The sequence below is a fragment of the Ranitomeya imitator genome, chromosome 4 (assembly GCF_032444005.1).
Source record: "Ranitomeya imitator isolate aRanImi1 chromosome 4, aRanImi1.pri, whole genome shotgun sequence".
Taxonomy (NCBI): domain Eukaryota; kingdom Metazoa; phylum Chordata; class Amphibia; order Anura; family Dendrobatidae; genus Ranitomeya; species Ranitomeya imitator.
In genome coordinates this window covers 661,984,477-662,009,524 of record NC_091285.1, presented here as the reverse complement: position 1 = coordinate 662,009,524, position 25,048 = coordinate 661,984,477, and the positions used below count along the sequence as shown (strand labels likewise).

Sequence of the window (25,048 nt, the reverse complement as noted above, 5' to 3'; positions counted from 1 at the left end):
GACGAGCGCTGATTGGCAGAACGGGGGACTTTTCTCAGCGGAGCACATGTGCAGCCGCCACATCATTCATTCCCTATGGGGCTGGCACACGCTGCGCTCGGCTTTCTCCGGCAGCACCATAGACAATGAATGGAGCAGCGGTCGGGTGACCACCCAGCCTGCCGCCAGGGGCAATAGTCCCAAATTGGGGATACAAGTATAATAATTTTTTTTATTTTTTTATTGTAGTACAAAGGATATAAATAGAAAGGGGGGGAAAAAGCAAATTTGGAATCAACCTTTAGAGGTTTGTCCATTTTAATGCATTTATTTTTATTCTTTTGTTAACTTTCTGCACAGAAAAGCAAAGATATCGCTTCCCCTACCACCCCGGATGTCCGCCGCCTCCTCCTCCTCCAGGCTTTAAAGGTGGCAGCAATGGTTACTTCATGTTGACATCACCTAACCGCTGCAACCGATCACTCGAGTGCAGCGGTGATTCTGATGGAGACTGCATCACCGCTGTGCTCAGCGATCGGCTGCAGCGGTCACATAATATCGACATGACATCACCATTGCAGCTACATCAGCAAAAATTGGAGTAGGGGACGGCGGAGAGCAGGAGCGGGTAAGTAAGTACACCTGTCGCTGTTTATATGCACAGGAAACAAACAGAAAAAATAAAAATAAATTAAAAATAAAAAGAGGCAACCCTTTTAAGATTTCACTTCCCTCTTTCCTCCATCCACTTAAACAAAAAGGGTTAAAAAAAACAAAAACGAACAAAACAAAAAAAAAAAAAAAAAACTTCTCACCTTCTCATATCACATATTGATGATTTTTGTGTTGTCACACTGGAGAATGACACAGCCCTTTGTACTTACATGGCACCTGGTGATGCAGGAGAGACGCCCCTGGTGCCTCCTGCCCAAAAAACTCACCATCAAAATCATTACTTTATTTCCTTTAACACTGACTATTTTATAAAGTGTCGTTTCATCAAAAAATTAAAAAAAAAAAAAAAAAATCCCAAACTCACAATCCAAACAAACGAGGTTCAGAAGTTGCCGCTCTGCTCAGTGACAGCAGAGGATGGAATATTTATATATATATTTTTTTTTGAGATAGCAAAAAAAAAAAAAAAAAAAAAAAAAAGAAAACGCATTGAACATAACCGGGCGACCATCGAGTACATGGGCGAGTGTAGACTACATCCATGTGTGTCTGTGGGGGGAGACGATTTATTATCTTGGTTGCTCGCAATGTTATTTGCCGTTGGAGAAGATGCAGTGGCCTCTCTGTTTGTCTTCATCTTGTGGCTTCTCTGGAAAAATACTTCCGCACGGAGTTTTGCGGCAAGGCTCCATAGTGATTGCTACTCCTACACCGCTCCGTCCTGACATCATGCGGGTCACCTCTGTCCATGTGTCTTGTGCTGGATCATAACATTCCACACTGTCCAAGAAGGTGTTACCATCATATCCACCTACAAGATCAGAAAATACTGTCAGAGGAGCAGCATTATAGGAGTTATATTCCTCTACATAGAGGGCAGTATTATAGTAGTTATATTCTTGTACATAGGGGGCAGTATTATAGTAGTTATATTCCTGTACATAGGGGCGGTATTATAGTAGTTATATTCTTGCACATAGGGGCAGTATTATAGTAGTTATATTCTTGTACATAGGAGGCAGTATTATAGTAGTTATATTCTTGCACATAGGGGCAGTATTATAGTAGTTATATTCTTGTACATAGGAGCAGTATTATAGTAGTTATATTCTTGTACATAGGAGCAGTATTATAGTAGTTATATTCTTGTACATAGGAGCAGTATTATAGTAGTTATATTCTTGTACATAGGAGCAGTATTATAGTAGTTATATTCTTGTACATAGGAGCAGTATTATAGTAGTTATATTCTTGTACATAGGAGCAGTATTATAGGAGTTATATTCTTGTACATAGGGAGCAGTATTATAGGAGTTATATTCTTCTACATAGGAGCAGTATTATAGTAGTTATATTCTTGCACATAGGGGCAGTATTATAGTAGTTATATTCTTGTACATAGGAGGCAGTATTATAGTAGTTATATTCTTGTACATAGGAGCAGTATTATAGTAGTTATATTCTTGTACATAGGAGCAGTATTATAGTAGTTATATTCTTGTACATAGGGGGCAGTATTATAGTAGTTATATTCTTGCACATAGGGGCAGTATTATAGTAGTTATATTCTTGTACATAGGAGGCAGTATTATAGTAGTTATATTCTTGCACATAGGGGCAGTATTATAGTAGTTATATTCTTGTACATAGGAGGCAGTATTATAGTAGTTATATTCTTGTACATAGGAGGCAGTATTATAGTAGTTATATTCTTGTACATAGGAGGCAGTATTATAGTAGTTATATTCTTGCACATAGGGGCAGTATTATAGTAGTTATATTCTTGTATATGGGGCAGTATTATAGTAGTTATATTCTTGTACATAGGGGCAGTATTATATTAGTTATATTCTTGTACATAGGAGCAGTATCATAGTAGTTATATTTTTGTGCATGACGCTACAGATAGATGGCGACACTAGACCATCACATCTACAAGGAGAAGAACTTCCTTACTACATCTCCACATATACACAGAACATCCAGTCCTCTCAGGTACCTAGCACATAGATTTTCCCTTGGTGGACAGTGACCCCCAGCGCACTCCTCCGGTTTGCCATAGGTGCCACAAAGCTCCAGGAGTCTCTTTCCACATCATACTTCTCCACGCTGTTTAGCTGGTCTCTCCCATCGTAACCTCCCATGGCAAATACACTGGTATCCACCGCACAGGCACCTGCAGAAATGAAATGTTACCATGTCACCAGAATCATGGATGCAGTCTTCTATTTATCAATCTCCTATTTTATTTACCTACAGTGAATGTCTACCAGACGGTCATAGGTTTTTTGCTCGTTTTTTTTTTTTTAACCATATATGAAAAAAAAAAACGAGTGCAGCTCTGGGGTATAATACAGGATGTAACTCAGGATCAGTAATGTAATGTATGTACACAGTGACTGCACCAGCAGAATAGTGAGTGCAGCTCTGGGGTATAATACAGGATGTAACTCAGGATCAGTAATGTAATGTATGTACACAGTGACTGCACCAGCAGAATAGTGAGTGCAGCTCTGGGGTATAATACAGGACGTAACTCAGGATCAGTAATGTAATGAATAATACAGGATATACCCTAAAGTCACTAATTCTGGTCAGCACACCAGACTCACCAGCACCGCTCCGCACAACATTCATTGATGCTATGCTCCGCCATTCGTCTGTCTCGGGGTAATAACACTCCGCTGAGTTCAGTCTGTTTGTTCCATCAAATCCACCGACTGCGTACAGGAGCCGGTTCAGTACAGCGACACCAACGCCGATCCGCCGAGTCTTCATTGGCGCCACGATCTGCCACTCGTCTTTTTCTGGGTCATACCTGCAGGAATTAGGACAAGTATGAAGCTTGTAGTAATAACGACGGCGAAAAGTATCACAAAAGAGAAGAGAACTAACGACGCAGTATAAACGGGTTATTGCCCAAAAGATCAAAATCCTTCAATATTCTAAATTCCTTCGCCTTTTATTTTTTTTTCCCAAATGAGAAAAATGGATTGATTTTGATCAGTTTATTTTATGCAAATTTTATCTATTTGGTGGTTCTAATTTGCGTGAAATAAATAAAAAAGATAGATAATAATGGACAGACAGCAGTAGGACGCAAGGTAGGCAGCATCAGCTTCTATATAGAAACATCACAATTCCAAAAATACACTGTTTTCATGAGTCCCTCACTGGTTGTATATGCCAGTGAGGGGGTTAATGCCAAGTGTCCTGGTGGTACAGGGTGGTAAGGTTAATGCTGGCTTCCTTGGTGACCTGGGGATCTGCAGACCATGTTTCAAACGTCCCCTTTGTTTTCAGGTAATGGGGCAGCTTTATGGTGGCTTAGAGTGATGAAAGGGTTAATACCAGCTTTTCTGATGGCTGTGGGAAGTGGAGGGTTTAATGCCAATTTTCCCTAGCGGTCTTTGGCAGTGGCATGTTAATACCAACTTCCCCATTGGCTAAAGTTCATAAGGGGGTTTAGCCTAGCTTCCCTAATGTTAGAGAACAATGTATAGGGCTCCTGAAAGCTTCCCTGGTGGCATATAGCAATGGATTGTAGGCCATGCTAGCTTCCCTGGTGGCCTAGAGCAGTAGATGTGGCTCATGCCAGCATCCCTGAAAGCCTAGAGTAGTAGATGTGGCTCATGCCAGCTTCCCTGGTGGCCTAGAGTAGTAGATGTGGCTAATGCCAGCATCCATGATGGCCTAGAGCAGTAGATGTGGCTCATGCCAGCATCCCTGAAGGCCTAGAGTAGTAGATGTGGCTAATGCCAGCATCCATGATGGCCTAGAGTAGTAGATGTGGCTCATGCCAGCTTCCCTGGTGGCCTAGAGTAGTAGATGTGGCTAATGCCAGCATCCATGATGGCCTAGAGCAGTAGATGTGGCTCATGCCAGCATCCCTGAAGGCCTAGAGTAGTAGATGTGGCTCATGCCAGCTTCCCTGGTGGCCTAGAGTAGTAGATGTGGCTCATGCCAGCTTCCCTGGTGGCCTAGAGTAGTAGATGTGGCTCATGCCAGCATCCCTGATGGCCTAGAGTAGTAGATGTGGCTCATGCCAGCTTCCCTGGTGGCCTAGAGTAGTAGATGTGGCTCATGCCAGCTTCCCTGGTGGCCTAGAGTAGTAGATGTGGCTAATGCCAGCTTCCCTGATGGCCTAGAGTAGTAGATGTGGCTCATGCCAGCTTCCCTGGTGGCCTAGAGTAGTAGATGTGGCTCATGCCAGCATCCCTGATGGCCTAGAGTAGTAGATGTGGCTCATGCCAGCATCCCTGATGGCCTAGAGTAGTAGATGTGGCTCATGCCAGCTTCCCTGGTGGCCTAGAGTAGTAGATGTGGCTAATGCCAGCATCCATGATGGCCTAGAGTAGTAGATGTGGCTAATGCCAGCTTCCCTGGTGGCCTAGAGTAGTAAATGTGTCTCATGCCAGCTTCCCTGGCGGCCTAGTGTAGTAGACCTGGCTCATGCCAGCATCCCTGATGGCCTAGAGTAGTACATGTGGCACATGCCAGCATCCCTGATGGCCTAGAGTAGTAGATGTGGCTCATGCCAGCATCTCTGATGGTCTAGAGTAGTAGATGTGGCTCATGCCAGCTTCCCTGGTGGCCTAGAGTAGTAGATGTGGCTAATGCCAGCATCCATGATGGCCTAGAGTAGTAGATGTGGCTAATGCCAGCTTCCCTGGTGGCCTAGAGTAGTAAATGTGTCTCATGCCAGCTTCCCTGATGGCCTAGAGTAGTAAATGTGTCTCATGCCAGCTTCCCTGGTGGCCTAGAGTAGTAAATGTGTCTCATGCCAGCTTCCCTGGTGGCCTAGAGAAGTGTATGCCATTCATTTAGCTTGTCTGGGTCAGTGGATCATATTAATGCCAGCTTCCATGATGGTCTAGGGCAGTGGTCCTCAACGTTTCTGACCTTGAGAGCCACATTCAGCTCTGACAGAGGGACCCGAGCCACATCCAGCCTTGAGAGAGGGTCGCGAGCCACATTCAGCTCCCGCCCCCTCACAATAGTGGCAACCAAAGCCCCCATTACAGGCATAATAGTAACCAAAGCTTTTCCACAAAAATCAATCACCCCAAAGCAGTATACTAAGATCCAGGGGTTCCTACAATACCCCCACTCAGTATTCTCCTATAAAGCACTCCCAAGACACTGTCACATCCAGCTTCAAACATCTCCTCTGACGAGTGGTGTCATCTTGTCTCCAGTGTACCATACTTAAATTTTCTCAAAACCCCTAAGACCAGTATATGTAAATCCAGATCTGCTCTTCTGTGCAGGGCTGCTCACAAAATTCACCATTTTCAGATGTGCTCTTCATACCTGTTTTCTAGAACTGGAGCTAATGCACCAAGCTGACAGACATCCGCGAGCCACAATTCATGGGACCGCGAGCCACATGTGGCTCCCGAGCTACAGGTTGGGGACCCCTTGTCTAGGGCAATACATTGGTTATTTCCAATGTTCTCTGGCAGTGGGGAGGGTTATGGCAGCGTCGCTGTGTTCTGCCGGAATCAGACATTGGGGATCAGGGACGGACAGATGCTAAAGTCTGTGCTAGGATTATAGGGGCCGGTCAGTTCTGTGCTCGGGTGGCGTGGAGATGCCCACCTTTCTCCCTAGATTCTACAGTGGTCACCGCATCCTCCTCCTTTCCTTACTGACACATAACGGTGGAGCCAAAGTTTCCTCTCCAAATTGACTTCCGTTTCACTGAAGTTTATGAAACCAGTAAGAAGCGGAAATACTGGTAGTTGGCACAGGAGTCTGAATGGAACGGCCAATCCCATGTGCCAGAGGAGAGGGCGCGACAACGAGGCACCAAACCGAGTACAGTCCCCGAAACCGCCCCTGCTGCAGCTCCGACGGCGAAACTCGGAGGAACGAAGCCTCTACCATGCCGGTCCCATGAGGAGAGAGGAGTCAGGCAGGTGACGACATTAAGGAAGTGCCGCACTAAAGATAGAAGAAGTTCTGCAGCAGGCGGGGTCTGCGGTTACAAGGTGACGACACATGCACAAGTTACGGCTCTTCTTCGCTCACACTTTGGATATGGAATCGTCGCCCCTGTAGATTCTGTGTGTGTGGCGCACTGGCGAGGCCATTACATGAAGCTTGCTCAATGTCGACCATCGAGTTTAACCCTTTCAGAAAGGAGCAATTTTCTTGCTTTTTATTTTTACCTCTCTTTCTTACAAGAGCCTAAACTTTTTTTTTTTTTATGTCCCCATATCCCATATGAGAGATTGGGTTTTTTTTTGCGGGACGAGTTATAGTTTTGATTGACCCCATTCATTTTACCATACAGTGTACTAAAAACAGGAAAAAAAAAAATATTCCAAAAAGTGTGAAACATACATATACATTCATATATACACACACATACACATAAATATGCGTATGTATATACTTTATTACTTTAATGGTTATATACGGTATATAATATATATATTTTATTATTAAATATGCACTTAAAAAGAATACACAAAAAAGTAAAAAGCACGATCGGTGACTAAAAAAAAAAAAAAAAATTCTCAAGTTGGAATTTCGGCTTTCCCTTTAATAATATCCCCTAAAAATTCAATGAGTTATCTGTGCCCTAAAATGGTACAACTAGAAAATATAACTTGTGCAGCAAAAATCAAAGCCCTTATTTAAAAGGTACGTCAATGGCAAAAATGTGAAGGACAAAGAGTAAATAACTCCTGCTACCACCCTGAAAATATTAAAATATTTTTATAAATAAAAAAAATTATAACAAAAAAAATATAATCACCTTGCAAAGTTAAAATCCCTCCTATATAAACAGTAATATTATTATTATTATTAATATCAACAACGTTTGGCTCTCAAAATAACAATATAAAAAATATAAAACATAAATAATAATAAAGTGTGAAAAAATAAAAATAACTAGGTCGTAAAGGCTAAAATAGTACCTGATCTCAATTGGTTAAAGGGGCACACCGCACTCACCTTTCTACACTGTTGTGGTGAAGACACCCGTGAGATCCTCCGACGGCGTAGATCTGTCCGTCTATGACGCCGGCGCCGACCCTGTTCCTGGGAACGCTCATGGAGGCACAAGGCGACCACTGGTTGTTCATTGGATTGTAGCAGTCCAACGCGTTCGAGTCTTCGTTGCAGTCGGGTGCATTGTTACGGCCCCCAACTGCGTAAAATAGACCCCCAACGACGGAACCGGCAAGGCCACTCCGAGGCAACTCCAAGGGAGCCAAACTGAGCCATTCGCCCTCCATGGGGCTATAGGCCTCCAGGAAATTGAGGGACTGGCGGAAGTAACCTCCAGCCACGTAGATGAACTGAGGAACATTGGGACTCCTGCCCTGAGGTGTGGTCAGCTTATGGAGCGTGAGGTCCTGGAAGATCTGAGCCAAGTAGTCCTGACAGCGGGTGTCCCCCCTCAGGATCTCACAGCGCTGGAGCTGGAGCTGCAGAAAATTGGGGGTCAGCGAATGGCAGCGCACCGCCTTCAACAGCGCCTGGATGTAGGGCCGCCGGCTCTCACAGTCGTACTTCACCCAGTTGATGCAAGCGTGGAAGACCTCGGACTCGCAGCGCACGTTCAGGTCGTCCCGGCTGATGAGGTTGACCAGTTGACAACGGGTGAGGTTGAAGAACTCCTCCTGCTTGGACACCTGTGTGAGCCAGAGAAAAATCACGTGAGAAGAGGACAACAAAGAAATTATGGATGATGGCTGATGGAGAACTATCAAGAATGATCAGGAATCGTATACTCGATCAGGGCCGGTAAACCCTTCCAGGAGCCAATATAGAAAGGCCAGCACATCACAGCCTAAGGAGCCGGCTATGAAAATAATAAATAATCCCTCCACAAAATACTACCACTATACAGTGCTTGAGCAAAATAATACCGCCATAATACCAAACTAAAAATAGTGCTTTACAGAGTCTGAGAAATACCGCTATACAGTGCCCGAGTCTGAATAAAAAAAGGCCTTGATGCAATTGCCCCTTCAGGCCAAGCTAGGACCAAGTCATGATTATGAAATGGGAATACCCCTATAATTAACTGACTGGGTATTGCTAGGATATACTATCGCAAAATGGTTAGTAGTGGCCTTTTGGACCCCCCGCACCAATATAGAAGGCACGAGACTGTGCAGAAAACCAAATCCAGTCCCATCAACATGAATGGAGTCCCCAGCACAGGGGGCGGTGGTCCCACAGGTCAGTGCCCCAAGGACTATGAAGTGATGGCATATCCTAATGGCACCCATGAATCCGTGTGTGTTTTGACCCTAGGGTGACAATGGCCCATAGGAGACGATATATGCAGGTGCTTCTCACAAAATTAGAATATCAAAAAGTTATTGTATTGAAGAACTGAAATAAATTAAGTGAAACTCGTATATTATATAGAGTCATTACAGAGTGATCTATTTCACGTGTTTATTTCTGTTAATGTTGATGATTATGGCTTACAGCCAATGAAAACCCAAAAGTTATTATCTCAGTAAATTAGAATAATTAACAAAAACCACCTGCAAAGGCTTCCTAAGTGTTTAGAAAGGTCCTTTAGTCTGTTTCAGTAGCTCCACAATCATGGGGAAGACTGCTGACCAGACAGATGTCCAGAAGGCGTCATTGACACACTCCACAAGGAGGGGAAGCCACAAAAGGTCATTACTAAAGAAGCCGGCTGTTCACAGAGTGCTGTATCCAAGCATATTACTGGAAAGTTGAGTGGAAGGAAAAAGTGTAGTAGAAAAAGGTGCACAAGCAACCGGGATAACTGCAGCCTGGGTAGGATTGTTAAGAAAAGGCCATTTAAAAATTTGGGAGAGATTCACAAGGAGTGGACTGCTGCTGGAGTCATTGCTTCACCACACACACAGATGTATCCAGGACATGGGCTACAAGTGTCACATTCCTTGTGTCCGGCCACTCATGACCAATAGACAACGCCAGAAGCGTCTTACCTGGGCCAAGGAGAAAAAGAACTGGACTGTTGCTCAGTCGTCCAAGGTGTTGTTTTCAGATGAAAGTACATTTTGCATTTCATTTGGAAATCAAGGTCCCAGAGTCTGGAGGAAGAGTGGAGAGGCCACAATCCAAGCTGCTGGAGGTCTAGTGTGAAGTCTCCACAATCAGTGATGGTTTGGGGAGCCATGTCATCTGCTGGTGTAGGTCCACTGCGTTTTATCAAGAGCAAAATCAGCGCAGCCGTCTACCAGGAAATGTTAGAGCACTTCATGCTTCCCTCTGCCGACAAGCTTTATGGAGATGGAAATGTCATTCTCCAGCAGGACTTGGCCCCTGTCCACACTGCCAAAAGTGCCAACGAAGTCAACAAGATAATAAAGCCGGCTCACCACCTTCCAGGTGCACGGGAACTCCGTCCTGATGAGACGATATGTAGCAGAGAGGGGAAAAAAAAAAAAAAAAGGTCTTTGTTCCAGCTCCTTAGATAAAATCTTCAAAATGTATTTCATCAATTAAAAATGACAAAAGGCATGCTCCAAGAGCGATCTTTATCACTTTATCAAAGCTCTGATTTGATTTTGCTTTGATAAAGATCGCTCTTGAAACGCGTCGCCTGCTGTTTCTGTGTGCACATGGTCTTGGAGCATGCCTTTTGTCATTTTTAATTGATGAAATGCATTTTGAAGATTTTATCTAAGGAGCTGGAACAAAGACCTTTTTTTTTTTTTTCAAAAAGTACCAATACCTGGTTTACACACAACAGTATCACTGTGCTTGATTGGCAGCAAACTCGCCTGACCTTAAAGGTACCGTCACATTTAGCGACGTTGCAGCGATACCGACAACGATGCCGATCGCTGCAGCGTCGCTGTTTGGTCGCTGGAGAGCTGTCACACAGACCGCTCTCCAGCGACCAACGATCCCGAGGTCCCCGGTAACCAGGGTAAACATCGGGTTACTAAGCGCAGGGCTGCGCTTAGTAACCCGATGTTTACCATGGTTACCAGCGTAAACGTAAAAAAAACAAACACTACATACTTACATTCCGGTGTCTGTCCTCCGGCGCTCTGCTTTCCTCTGCACTGTCAGCGCCGGTCAGCCAGAAAGCAGAGCAGTGACGTCACCGCTGTGCTTTCCGGCTGTCCGGCGCTGACACAGGATGCAGGAGGAGTGCAGAGAAGCAGAGCGCCGGGGACAGACAGCTGAAGGTAAGTATGTAGTGTTTTTTTTTTTTATGTTTATGCTGGTAACCAGGGTAAACATCGGGTTACTAAGCGCAGCCCTGCGCTTAGTAACCCGGTTTACCCTGGTTACCAGTGAAGACATCGCTGGATCGGCGTCACACACGCCGATCCAGCGATGTCAGCGGGATATCCAGCGACGAAATAAAGTGCTGGACTTTCCTCAGCGACCAACGATCTCCCAGCAGGGGCCTGATCGTTGGTCGCTGTCACACATAACGATTTCCTTAACGATATCGTTGCTACGTCACAAAAAGCAACGATATCGTTATGTGTGACGGTACCTTAACCCCATAGAGAATGTGTGGGGTATTGTCAAGAGGAAGATGAGAGACACCAGACCCAACAATGCAGACGCACTGAAGGCTGCCATCAAAGCAACCTGGGCTTCCATAGCCCCTCAGCAGTGCCACAGGTTGATCGCCTCCATGCCACGCCGCATTGATGCAGTAATTGGTGCAAAAGGAGCCCCGACCAAGTATTGAGGGCATTTACTGATCATACATTTCATGTAGGACATGTCAGATTTTAAAATCATTTTTCAAGCTGGTGTTATAAAGTATTCTAATATACTGAGATAATGACTTTTGGGTTTTCATTGGCTGTAAGCCATAATCATCAACATTAACAGAAATAAACACGTGAAATAGATCACTCTGTGTGTAATGAATAGAATTATAGGAGTTTCACTTTTTGATATTGTAATTTTGTGAGAAGCGCCTGGACTTCCCGAATTTAGGGGAAATTCTATCAACTTGTCGGAACGACCACATAAAAGAGCCGCAATACAAGAGAAAAATACCGAACCCACAGCAAGCAGAGATCTTAAAAAGGTGTGAAGCTGGAAGGACGCCCTGTACTAGAATACCGCGGAGCGGCGTGACTTTGCACCTCACGTCTGCTGCTGCTGCTGTTTTTCTTGGTATAATCATTATATAAGTGACCCTGAGGAGAGAGCACATTCCTGCCCGGGAGGAGGCCGTGACTCAGCGAGACACAAGGACGTGTGACTTATCCAGTAAACATCTTCCCGTGTTCATCACTGCGGATGATTAATCATGTCGCCTCCAAAGCTGCCGGATTATCAGACGCTCCAGACCGAGAAATGAGACAATGATCAACACGGCCGATCATCTACAGACTCCATCTCTGATGTGACTGTCATTTACTAGAATAAACCTGCAATACCAGATACGGCCTACATGTGAAAGAGGCGCCATTTCTCCAATGATCCCTTAAGGACCAGGCCTGACCAAAATTTTGATCCTCTTGGGCGGAGGCTGCAGGGAGGGGGTTCGGTACCAGATCGTTCCGCCTCCTGCCCACATGTTCTACCAAATACAGAAGGAAACCGGTCGTGGGTAAGGTTTGGTCCTCAGATATTCGGCACCAGATGGTCCCGAATTTTTTTTTTTTTTTACTTCTTGTAGTGACTTCCAACCTGGGACTTTAAGGCTTTGGGAAAACTACAAGTCTCAGAAATGTATTACCTACTATTAAAAGGGTTAGCAGTTTAGCAACAGTTAGAGAAAAGCCCAGGTTGGTGCGCCCTCCTATGGGTAATGGATGTGATGAATAATGCCGCCATATGTACAAGGCAGCCACAAGTCACGTCTTATTAGGTCTATGTAATTATGAAGACAATGGTCGTACACAAACCGCCGGCCTTAAGATGCCAACAGGAACGTAGAGCGAAGAACCAGCGGGACGAGACACCGATCACATGACTCAGCCGATAAGGACTCGGCAAACTTTCTATTTCTAGTTCTTGGAAACATGCAAATCGCCCCTTGGAAAGAAATAAGAGACCTCGAAGGAGAAACTGCAACGCACAGCGGCACCTCCAAACACGGCCCCGAGGAAAAGGCTCTAATAACCTCCTGCCTCTAACACAGGTCACCAGAGAAAGCTCTGCACAAGCGTACAGTGACTGCACCAGCAGAATAGTGAGTGCAGCTCTGGGGTATAATACAGGATGTAACTCAGGATCAGTAATGTATGTACACAGTGACTGCACCAGCAGAATAGTGAGTGCAGCTCTGGGGTATAATACAGGATGTAACTCAGGATCAGTAATGTATGTACACAGTGACTGCACCAGCAGAATAGTGAGTGCAGCTCTGGGGTATAATACAGGATGTAACTCAGGATCAGTAATGTATGTACACAGTGACTGCACCAGCAGAATAGTGAGTGCAGCTCTGGGGTATAATACAGGATGTAACTCAGGATCAGTAATGTATGTACACAGTGACTGCACCAGCAGAATAGTGAGTGCAGCTCTGGGGTATAATACAGGATGTAACTCAGGATCAGTAATGTATGTACACAGTGACTGCACCAGCAGAATAGTGAGTGCAGCTCTGGGGTATAATACAGGATGTAACTCAGGATCAGTAATGTAATGTATGTCCACAGTGACTGCACCAGCAGAATAGTGAGTGCAGCTCTGGGGTATAATACAGGATGTAACTCAGGATCAGTAATGTAATGTATGTCCACAGTGACTGCACCAGCAGAATAGTGAGTGCAGCTCTGGGGTATAATACAGGATGTAACTCAGGATCAGTAATGTAATGTATGTACACACTGACTGCACCAGCAGAATAGTGAGTGCAGCTCTGGGGTGTAATACAGGATGTAACTCAGGATCAGTAATGTAATGTATGTACACCATGACTGCACCAGCAGAATAGTGAGTGCAGCTCTGGGGTGTAATACAGGATGCAACTCAGGATCAGTAATGTAATGTACTGATCCTGAGTTGTAATGGGGTACCGCAGGGGTCAGTATTGGGACCTGTTCTCTTCAACATATTCATTAATGATCTGGTAGAAGGTTTACACAGTAAAATATCGATATTTGCAGATGATACAAAACTATGTAAAGCAGTTAATACAAGAGAAGATAGTATTCTGCTACAGATGGATCTGGATAAGTTGGAAACTTGGGCTGAAAGGTGGCAGATGAGGTTTAACAATGATAAATGTAAGGTTATACACATGGGAAGAGGGAATCAATATCACCATTACACACTGAACGGGAAACAACTGGGTAAATCTGACAGGGAGAAGGACTTGGGGATCCTAGTTAATGATAAACTTACCTGGAGCAGCCAGTGCCAGGCAGCAGCTGCCAAGGCAAACAGGATCATGGGGTGCATTAAAAGAGGTCTGGATACACATGATGAGAGCATTATACTGCCTCTGTACAAATCCCTAGTTAGACCGCACATGGAGTACTGTGTCCAGTTTTGGGCACCGGTGCTCAGGAAGGATATAATGGAACTAGAGAGAGTACAAAGGAGGGCAACAAAATTAATAAAGGGGATGGGAGAACTACAATACCCAGATAGATTAGCGAAATTAGGATTATTTAGTCTAGAAAAAAGACGACTGAGGGGCGATCTAATAACCATGTATAAGTATATAAGGGGACAATACAAATATCTCGCTGAGGATCTGTTTATACCAAGGAAGGTGACGGGCACAAGGGGGCATTCTTTGCGTCTGGAGGAGAGAAGGTTTTTCCACCAACATAGAAGAGGATTCTTTACTGTTAGGGCAGTGAGAATCTGGAATTGCTTGCCTGAGGAGGTGGTGATGGCGAACTCAGTCGAGGGGTTCAAGAGAGGCCTGGATGTCTTCCTGGAGCAGAACAATATTGTATCATACAATTATTAGGTTCTGTAGAAGGACGTAGATCTGGGTATTTATTATGATGGAATATAGGCTGAACTGGATGGACAAATGTCTTTTTTCGGCCTTACTAACTATGTTACTATGTTACTATGTTACACAGTGACTGCACCAGCAGAATAGTGAGTGCAGCTCTGGAGTATAATACAGGAGTTAACTCAGGATCAGTAATGTATGTACACAGTGACTGCACCAGCAGAATAGTGAGCACAGCTCTGGGGTATACTACAGGATCAGTACAGGATCAGTAATGTAATGTATGTACACAGTGACTGCACCAGCAGAATAGTGAGTGCAGCTCTGGAGTATAATACAGGATCAGTACAGGATCAGTAATGTAATGTATGTACACAGTGACTGCACCAGCAGAATAGTGAGTGCAGCTCTGGGGTATAATGCAGGATGTAACTCAGGATCAGTAATGTAATGTATGTACACAATGACTGCACCAACAGAATAGTGAGTGCAGCTCTGGGGTATAATACAGGGTGTAACTCAGGATCAGTAATGTAATGTATGTACACAGTGACTGCACCAGCAGAATAGTGAGTGCAGCTCTGGGGTATAATACAGGATGTAACTAAGGATCAGTAATGTAATGTATGTGCACAGTGACTGCACCAGCAGAATAGTGAGTGCAGCTCTGGGGTATAATACAGGATGTAACTCAGGATCAGTAATGTAATTGTGGGTCTCTCCTGTGGTCTGAAAGTCACAATGTCAGAATGCCCCGTTGCGCACAGCTATGTCGAGGACTCTTCTTAGTAGGTAACCGCTATGAACAATGATCAACAAGCTTGTTTCTGTTTGAGCTTTACAAACACAATTTGGGCCGAGTGCATCATCTCTGCTGCGGGTTTATAGCCCTATTACAACCTTTATACTCCCCGCTGCCTCCTGGTTCCCTGCTGCCTCAGCTCAGCCCCGGTCTAGCAGCATTATGGACCTTCCAGGACTCTTAGTACTGACACCAGGAGGCCAATTTGTGCTCCTTTAGCCTGGTCCGATCACTGGTGTGATACCCCTGATGATACCTACCAAGGTGGGACCCCCACGTTCCAACAGGGACCAATTGTATAACAAGGCACCCACAGTGTCAGACCTTGTTAAAACCACCATGGTGCCCAGTCCATAAGAACAACCAGCTAATAAAGAGAGTCTGGGCCTAAGTAATGGACTACTACTCTCTACAGACTGCAGGCAACCTGGGTGGTCAATCCCTTTAAATTTAATGTCAGTCCGAAATGCCGACATTCTTTCCATTTACCTGATCTGGCAATCAGGTGACAAAAACAGGACGTCATCACTTCCTGTCCCGGGAAAGACCCCGGAGAGGCCTGTTCTAGAGCAAGGAGGTCACAGCAAGTTGGTAGAAGCACTTTTTTATTATTATTTTATAATATTACCTGTCATTTGCAAAAAAAATAATTGATGTTGAAAATCCCTTAAAGGCCTGGTCATTAAGGGGTTAATAGTAGTAATACATTACAGCGTGTGATCGGTAGGGATATATCAGTCTGGTGACCGCACAGTCAGTTCCTCCATTAGTCACTGACCAAACTGCTGATTCAGCGATTGTGGAGGACACAAGGGACTGTCACAAAGCCCATCCGCAAAGCCTCAGGTCAAACAATATGGCGGCTTGTAACATTGGGAACGGCGGCTGTTATAGTTTCCCAGGATCCTGAAATTAACACCACTGACCACGGAGCGACCGCCGACGTCCTCACGTGCAACAGATGCAAGAAAGGAAAGTAGAACGTGGATTTTAAATAAACTTTTGTTGAACACAGTAGGGTCACCATTTGTGACGGAGACGTTACTATGGTAACGGGGATGAAAACTCCACTGAGGGTGCCAAACAGAAAATTGAAAAACTGTGGGGTAGATTGATGAAAACTGTCTGTTGCCCTCTTGGGGAGCCCAGGGGCTACGCGGTCCAGGATCCCCGGGAAGCACAGGAGTGCGAGGTCTAGGCCTCCCGGGAAGCACGGAAGCGCACGGTCTAGGCCCCCTTGGAAAGCACGGGAGTGCACGGTCTAGGACCCCTATGAAGCACAGGTGTGAGCAGTCTAGGCCCCCCCGGAACACACGGAAGCGCACAGTCTAGGCCCCCTAGGAAGCACGGGAGCACGCAGTGTAGGCCTTCCGGGAAGCACACGGTCTAGGACCCCCCGGAAGCACGGGTGTGCACAGTCTAGGTCCCCACGGAACGCACGGTCTAGGCCCCATAGGAAGCACAGGAGTGTGCGGTCTAGGCCCCCCCCTCCGGAAGCACGCAGTCTAGGCCCCCCAGAACACACGGAAGCGCACAGTCTAGGCCCCCCAGAACACACGGAAGCGCAGTCTAGGCCCCCTAGGAAGCACGGGAGCGCGCAGTCTTGGCCCCCTAGGAAGCGCACGGTCTAGGCCCCCCGGGAAGCACAAGAGCGCGCAGTCTAGGCCCCCCCGGAAGCACAGGAGCGCACAGTCTAGGCCCCCCTGGAAGCACGGGAGCGCGCAGTCTAGGCCCCCCCGGAAGCACGCAGTCTAGCTATACACTTCACCATGAGAACCTTTTCTAGAAAGTTCATTACTTCAAGATCATTAGGGTCCGAATTCTGCGGCAGCCCTTAAATGAAAGTATTTGGGGTCCCTTTGGTCTGTGGCTAGGACAACACTGTTGCTGCCGGCCTTACCTCTCCAAAGTGCATGTATATGTACTCCCGGGCCTTCTCGTGCAGCTCCTGGCACCCGATCTGCTCGGCAAAGCTTGCGATCCCGATGGCATTACTGGGGTCCAGTTGCTGGATGAGGAAGTCACAGCAGGCCTTCACCACACTGTCCATCTGATACATGACCGCCCCGTTCATCACATGGATGACGCACTTTTCCCCCACCGAGATGCTAGCCGTGTAGGCGAACTCCAGGAGTCGCTCCATGACCTTGGGGTGGATGCCTTCAATGGTCACCGTCTCCATGCCGCACTCCCTGAGCCCGTTGGTAAACATGGCTCTGAAGACGGGGCTGCTGGACGCCAGGACGATCTTATGGGCCACGAAATCCGCCTGGAACTCATTGTACTTGACCCGCAGCGTCACGTCACACAGCTGCTGCACCAGCCTCAGCTCGTTCATGATCTGGAACGCCTGGTTGGTGTGGTCCGCCAGCGAGTAATGGAACTGGCGGTTGCCATTGCTGTGTGAGGGCGTCACTTCAGCCTGGCACTCGGTGGCATACATCCCCGTCGCGCTACCAAATGCTCCTCAGTTGCACATTATCCAGGGGGAAGGAGAACAAAAGAAACTGGTTTGGCTTGAGAAAAGAAGCTAAACTATTTGTCCGGGAAAATACGGCCACGGGGTAACGCAATTACAGAATGTTTCACCCAAAATGAAGAAGTTACTCCATCCTGTCCCAGCCACCATTCCACAGATCAGCGCTGGACACCGTGCTGGGAAACCCTTATTCCATATCAAACGGCCTTCACTTATGGCGCTGCAAAATACAGCTAAAGAAAGTCCGACAGCGCGCCGCCTAGTTCATTCTTCGTTTGATACCTGGAAAGAAAACAAAAAAATAGGAGTCATTATTATATTTTATATGTACCCCATACTAGGTGTCCTAGCAGGCGATTGTCCTCTGTTAGGTAACACAAGTGACCACAAAAATGCAGATTATAAATGAAGGTCTTTATTATTAAGGGAAACAGAAATCCAAACCTTCAGGGTCCTGTGTGGAAAAATGATTGCCCCCGAAACCTAATAACTGGTTGGACCGCCCTTAGCAGCAACAACTGCAATCAAGTGTTTGCGATAACTGGCAATGAGTCTTGTACAAGGCTCTGGAGGAATTTTGCCCACTCATCTTTGCTGAATTGTTGTAATTCAGCCACATAGGAGGGTTTCCGAGCACGAGCCGCCTTTTTAAGGTCACAGCATCTCAATCGGATTAACCCTGCTGTTGTCTTCGGTCTGGGGAGACCTATTTTGAACTTTGGTATTTTTGGGGGTGTTCAAGATGCGGTTCTGAAACTTGTGGTTGATTGACTTAAATGAGGATGGGTCGGTCGGCCACGGGTTTCAGAGCCGCATCTTGAATATTTTAAAGAATATTGAAGTTCAAGGTCGGTCGTTTTTGACCGAAGACAACAGCAGGTCTTTGACTAGGCCACTCCAAAGTCTTTTGTTTTTGTTAAGACATTCAGAGGTGGACTTGCTGGCGTGTTCTGGATCATTGTCCTGCTGCATAACCCCAGTGCTCTTCAGCTTCAGGTCACGAAACGATGGCCGGACGTTCTCCTTCAGGATTTTTTGGTAGACGGCAGAATTCATGGCTCCATTTACCACATCAAATGGACTTTTACAGCTCAATGTGATATCTATAATTATACCGATATGGTGATACCGGTCCTATTTCTTCATTGTGTGCTTTTACCGTCGTATTTATTATTGTCCTCTTTGCCATGTGTGGGCACATTTCCTACTTGTGGTGCTACCGTTAACCATTTTGCTTAATAAAGGTACTTTTATCCTTACACCTATTGTTCATTAATTCTTCCTTTCAGATCATACGTTCGGGGATCTCTTTTTTTGGTTTCTATCATTTTTCACGCATTCCATATAATGGTTGATGTATAGTAATTGCAACGTTCGGTGGGTGTTTATTTTAGTTCTTAACAGTGAGCGGGGGCCACATTGTGTCCAAAATAGCGTGTCAACCTCCGCAGCCAGGAAGGGCACCTGCTAGGGAACCACTAGACTGACCCTATTCACACTCTCTATCCATTATATCATTACTAGCCATGTCAGACTGTACCAAAAGACGGAATACCCCTTTAGATACCCTGGTGCAGTTTGATCCCCGGCTCTAGGCTCGGACCTGGCGGTGGCTCCTGCACTTTCCGCGCTTCTCCTGACCTCCTGCAGTGGAATGTCGCTCACCCTGCGGGATCAGCAGCAGCTTATCTCCTCCGCCAGGTGACAAAGTCTCACCGGCTTCCTCCACTCTGCACCCGCTCACCTCTGCTGCATCTGCTGATTTAGTGACTTCTATAAACAGTAAAGTCATAACACAAATTGCTGCAATTCTGTAATTCCCCCCCCCCCCCCTCCCCCGCTGTGTGAACCTTGTCCGGCCACAGGGTACAACATTATGCACAGGTTAGCGGAAAATAATTCAGCCCCCTCCTACTTAGGCTGCGTGCACACGTTCTGGGTTTTTTCGCTATAAAAACGCGATAAAACTGTGAAAAAAAAAAAAATTGCATCAATTAAGCATCCAATTAATAGAATGCAATCAGCAATTTTTGTGTACATGTTGCGTTTTCTTTCCGCGAAAGAAACGCATTGCGGTAAAAAAAGCAGCATGTTTATTAATTTTGCGCATTTTTCGGGGATTTCCCACTAGTTAATGCACAGGGAAGCTCCAGAAAAAAATGTGAAAAAGCCACACAAAAACGCGAGAAAAACGCATGCGGTTTCCTGCAGAAAAAGTCCGGTTTTGTTCAGGAAATTTCTGCAAAGAATCGTGACGTGTGCACACAGCCTAAGGCTATGTGCACACGTTCAGGATTTCTTGCAGAAAATTCCTGAGAAAAACCTGAAATTTTCTGCAAGAAATCTGCATGCGTTTTTTGCGCGTTTTTTTTTCCGGACATTTCCAAATTCCATTTTATAGTTGGAAATCCGCAAAAAAAACCCCGCAAAATTAATGAACATGCTGCGTTTTTTTTTACCGCGATGCGTTTTTTTCATGGAAAAAACGCAACATATACAAAAAACATGCAAAATTCATTCTAAATGATGGGATGCATATTGTATGCTTTTTTTTTGCGGTTTTTATAGTGAAAAAAAACGCAAAAAATCAGCAACGTGTGCACACAGCCTAAAAGGTTCATTTGTTTCCCCGTAGGCAAGCGCAGCCCCGTCTACATGTGCCAGTTTACCACGTGGGCACAGTCTGACAGCTGCGGACGCCCTGATGTTATTCTCCTGCCACAGCTCAGGACAAGAACCTCTGCCACCCGGCATCGGCCCCTGCTCACTGCCCCGAGCCCAACAACCACAATCTACCCTGCTGCTGCCCAGGCCCTGACCCCGCTATCTACCGGCTAGTGGTATATTACTCCTGGCCCTGCCAGTGTCTCCTCTCAGCCCCTCTGCTGCTTTTACTGGCACTGCCAGTGTCTCCTCTCAGCCCCTCCTCTGCTCCTACTGGCACTGCAAGTGTCTCCTCTCAGCCCCTCCTCTGCTCCTACTGGCACTGCCAGTGTCTCCTCTCAGCCCCTCCAGGCTCTGCCAGTGTCTCCTCTCAGCCCCCCACTGCTCCTCCTGGCACTGCCAGTGTCTCCTCTCAGCCCCCACTGCTCCTCCTGGCACTGTCAGTGTCTCCTCTCAGCCCTCCTCTGCTCCTCCTGGCACTGTCAGTGTCTCCTCTCAGCCCTCCTCTGCTCCTCCTGGCACTGCCAGTGTCTCCTCTCAGCCCTCCTCTGCTCCTCCTGGCACTGCCAGTTTCTCCTCTCAGCCCCTCCTCTGCTCCTCCTGGCACTGCCAGTGTCTCCTCTCAGCCCTCCTCTGCTCCTCCTGGCACTGCCAGTGTCTCCTCTCAGCCCTCCTCTGCTCCTCCTGGCACTGCCAGTGTCTCCTCTCAGCCCCTCCTCTGCTCCTACTGGCACTGCCAGTGTCTCCTCTCAGCCCCTCCAGGCTCTGCCAGTGTCTCCTCTCAGCCCCCCACTGCTCCTCCTGGCACTGCCAGTGTCTCCTCTCAGCCCCCACTGCTCCTCCTGGCACTGTCAGTGTCTCCTCTCAGCCCTCCTCTGCTCCTCCTGGCACTGTCAGTGTCTCCTCTCAGCCCTCCTCTGCTCCTCCTGGCACTGCCAGTGTCTCCTCTCAGCCCTCCTCTGCTCCTCCTGGCCCTGCCAGTGTCTCCTCTCAGCCCTCCTCTGCTCCTCCTGGCACTGCCAGTGTCTCCTCTCAGCCCTCCTCTGCTCCTCCTGGCACTGCCAGTGTCTCCTCTCAGCCCTCCTCTGCTCCTCCTGGCACTGCCAGTGTCTCCTCTCAGTCCCCCACTGCTCCTCCTGGCACTGCCAGTGTCTCCTCTCAGTCCCCCTCTGCTCCTCCTAGCACTGCCAGTGTCTCCTCTCAGCCCCCCTCTGCTCCTCCTGGCACTGCCAGTGTCTCCTCTCCTCCTCCTAGCACTGCCAGTGTCTCCTCTCAGCCCCTCCTCTGCTCCTCCTGGCACTGCCAGTGTCTCCTTTCAGCCTCTCCTCTGTTCCTCCTGGCCCTGCCAGTGTCTCCTCTCAGCCCTCCTCTGCTCCTCCTGGCACTGCCAGTGTCTCCTCTCAGCCCTCCTCTGTTCCTCCTGGCCCTGCCAGTGTCTTCTCTCAGCCCTCCTCTGCTCCTCCTGGCACTGCCAGTGTCTCCTCTCAGCCCCCCACTGCTCCTCCTGGCACTGCCAGTGTCTCCTCTCAGCCCCCCACTGCTCCTCCTGGCACTGCCTCCTCTCAGCCCCTCCTGGCACTGCCACTGTCTCCTCTCAGCCCTCCTCTGTTCCTCCTGGCCCTGCCAGTGTCTCCTCTCAGCCCTCCTCTGCTCCTCCTGGCTCTGCCAGTGTCTCTTCTCAGCCCTCCTCTGCTCCTCCTGGCACTGCCAGTGTCTCCTCTCAGCCCTCCTCTGCTCCTCCTGGCACTGCCAGTGTCTCCTTTCAGCCCTCCTCTGCTCCTCCTGGCAGCCAGTGTCTCCTCTCAGCCCCCACTGCTCCTCCTGGCACTGCCAGTGTCTCCTCTCAGCCCCCCACTGCTCCTCCTGGCACTGCCTGCTCTCAGCCCCTCCTGGCACTGCCACTGTCTCCTCTCAGCCCTCCTCTGTTCCTCCTGGCCCTGCCAGTGTCTCCTTTCAGCCCTCCTCTGCTCCTCCTGGCACTGCCAGTGTCTCCTCTCAGCCCTCCTCTGCTCCTCCTGGCAGCCAGTGTCTCCTCTCATCCCCTCCTGGCACTGCCAGTGTCTCCTTTCAGCCTCTCCTCCTCCTGGCACTGCCAGTGTCTCCTCTCAGCCCCTCCTCTGCTCCTCCTGGCACTGCCAGTGTCTCCTCTCAGCCCCTCCTCTGCTCCTCCTAGCACTGCCAGTGTCTCCTCTCAGCCCCTCCTCTGCTCCTCCTGGCACTGCCAGTTTCTCCTTTCAGCCTCTCCTCTGTTCATCCTGGCCCTGCCAGTGTCTCCTCTCAGCCCTCCTCTGCTCCTCCTGGCACTGCCAGTGTCTCCTCTCAGCCCCTCCTCTGCTCCTCCTGGCACTGCCAGTGTCTCCTCTCAGCCCCTCCTCTGCTCCTCCTGGCACTGCCAGTGTCTCATTTCAGCCTCTCCTCTGTTCCTCCTGGCCCTGCCAGTGTCTCCTCTCAGCCCTCCTCTGTTCCTCCAGGCCCAGCCAGTGTCTCCTCTCAGCCCTCCTCTGTTCCTCCAGGCCCAGCCAGTGTCTCCTCTCAGCCCTCCTCTGCTCCTCCTGGCACTGCCAGTGTCTCCTCTCAGCCCCCCACTGCTGCTCCTGGCACTGCCAGTGTCTCCTCTCAGCCCCCCACTGCTCCTCCTGGCACTGCCAGTGTCTCCTCTCAGCCCCCCACTGCTCCTCCTGGCACTGCCTCCTCTCAGCCCCTCCTGGCACTGCCACTGTCTCCTCTCAGCCCTCCTCTGTTCCTCCTGGCACTGCCTCCTCTCAGCCCCTCCTGGCACTGCCACTGTCTCCTCTCAGCCCTCCTCTGTTCCTCCTGGCCCTGCCAGTGTCTCCTCTCAGCCCTCCTCTGCTCCTCCTGGCTCTGCCAGTGTCTCTTCTCAGCCCTCCTCTGCTCCTCCTGGCACTGCCAGTGTCTCCTCTCAGCCCTCCTCTGCTCCTCCTGGCACTGCCAGTGTCTCCTCTCAGCCCTCCTCTGCTCCTCCTGGCAGCCAGTGTCTCCTCTCAGCCCCCCACTGCTCCTCCTGGCACTGCCAGTGTCTCCTCTCAGTCCCCCACTGCTCCTCCTGGCACTGCCAGTGTCTCCTCTCAGCCCCTCTTGGCACTGCCACTGTCTCCTCTCAGCCCTCCTCTATTCCTCCTGGCCCTGCCAGTGTCTCCTCTCAGCCCTCCTCTGCTCCTCCTGGCTCTGCCAGTGTCTCCTCTCAGCCCTCCTCTGCTCCTCCTGGCACTGCCAGTGTCTCCTCTCAGCCCCCCTCTGCTCCTCCTAGCACTGCCAGTGTCTCCTCTCAGCCCCTCCTCTGCTCCTCCTGGCACTGCCAGTGTCTCCTCTCAGCCCCTCCTGGCACTGCCAGTGTCTCCTTTCAGCCTCTCCTCCTCCTGGCACTGCCAGTGTCTCCTCTCAGCCCCTCCTCTGCTCCTCCTGGCACTGCCAGTGTCTCCTTTCAGCCTCTCCTCTGTTCCTCCTGGCCCTGCCAGTGTCTCCTCTCAGCCCTCCTCTGCTCCTCCTGGCACTGCCAGTGTCTCCTCTCAGCCCCTCCTCTGCTCCTCCTGGCACTGCCAGTGTCTCCTCTCAGCCCCTCCTGGCACTGCCAGTGTCTCCTTTCAGCCTCTCCTCCTCCTGGCACTGCCAGTGTCTCCTCTCAGCCCCTCCTCTGCTCCTCCTGGCACTGCCAGTGTCTCCTTTCAGCCTCTCCTCTGTTCCTCCTGGCCCTGCCAGTGTCTCCTCTCAGCCCCTCCTGGCACTGCCAGTGTCTCCTTTCAGCCTCTCCTCTGTTCCTCCTGGCCCTGCCAGTGTCTCCTTTCAGCCTCTCCTCTGCTCCTCCTGACACTGCCAGTGTCTCCTCTCAGCCCTCCTCTGCTCCTCCTGGCACTGCCAGTGTCTCCTCTCAGCCCCTCCTCTGCTCCTCCTGGCAGTGCCATGTAGATGGCACCAGTCCTATTACACCGGGTCCCAGCAGACAGGTTGTGGCCCCATATGTCGCCGTGTCCTCCCAGCAGTGACCTGCCACCTCAGCCCTGCCAGTGCTGCCCTGTGTGACACTTCCGCCCCGTCCTACCAGCTCCCCGTACAATCCTCCTCTCACATCCGGCTGCCTTGTGCCCTATCTGCCCGGCTTCTCCTTGCTGACACGTCCCTGGCCCGGCTCCCAAGCCCCGGATTCTCACCGTCTCCGAGCGCTGCGGTCCTCCGCCCCCGCCATACTCCGAGCAGTCACCGTGACTAAGCAGCAGGACCCAGCAGCGTCACAATAAGGAGAAGGGGCGTGGCCTCTGCGTCACAGGACAGACACGTGGGCGGGGGCTGCGCGTCACAACACGGAGGAGGGCGGGGCAGTGAGGGAAGCGCGCTGATTGGCTGAGACGGGCAGAACTTAGAACTTTAGTGGAAATGAAAGTTAATTCCAAGCGGCTGAGGCCGGCGTCACACTTGCGAGTTTTACGGACGTAAGAGCGCAGAAACTACGTCCGTAAAACTCGCATAAAATACGGCACAATTATTCTCTATGCCCCTGCTCCTATCTGCCGTATTTTCCTGATCAGTATTAGGCCATGTTCACACAGTGCGTTTTTTACTG

The 25,048-nt window shown here is 48.8% G+C and overlaps 2 protein-coding genes across 3 annotated transcripts in view; one reads left to right on the top strand and one right to left on the bottom strand.

The window, feature by feature from the left end:
- Nucleotides 1-25,048, top strand: part of SLC44A2 (solute carrier family 44 member 2 (CTL2 blood group)) — a 1,192,885-nt gene that overhangs the window by 1,057,171 nt on the left and 110,666 nt on the right. The gene's annotated exons all lie outside the window — the stretch shown is intronic.
- KEAP1 (kelch like ECH associated protein 1) lies at nt 1,111-24,757 on the bottom strand. The gene is made up of 6 exons (XM_069767102.1): nt 24,639-24,757; nt 17,230-18,090; nt 7,621-8,303; nt 3,267-3,472; nt 2,654-2,830; nt 1,111-1,465 (listed from the first exon to the last, which is right to left on the bottom strand). The coding sequence occupies exons 2-6, from the start codon at nt 17,770-17,772 to the stop codon at nt 1,245-1,247; spliced, it is 1,830 nt and encodes a 609-aa protein (XP_069623203.1). The 5' UTR covers nt 17,773-18,090; nt 24,639-24,757; the 3' UTR covers nt 1,111-1,244.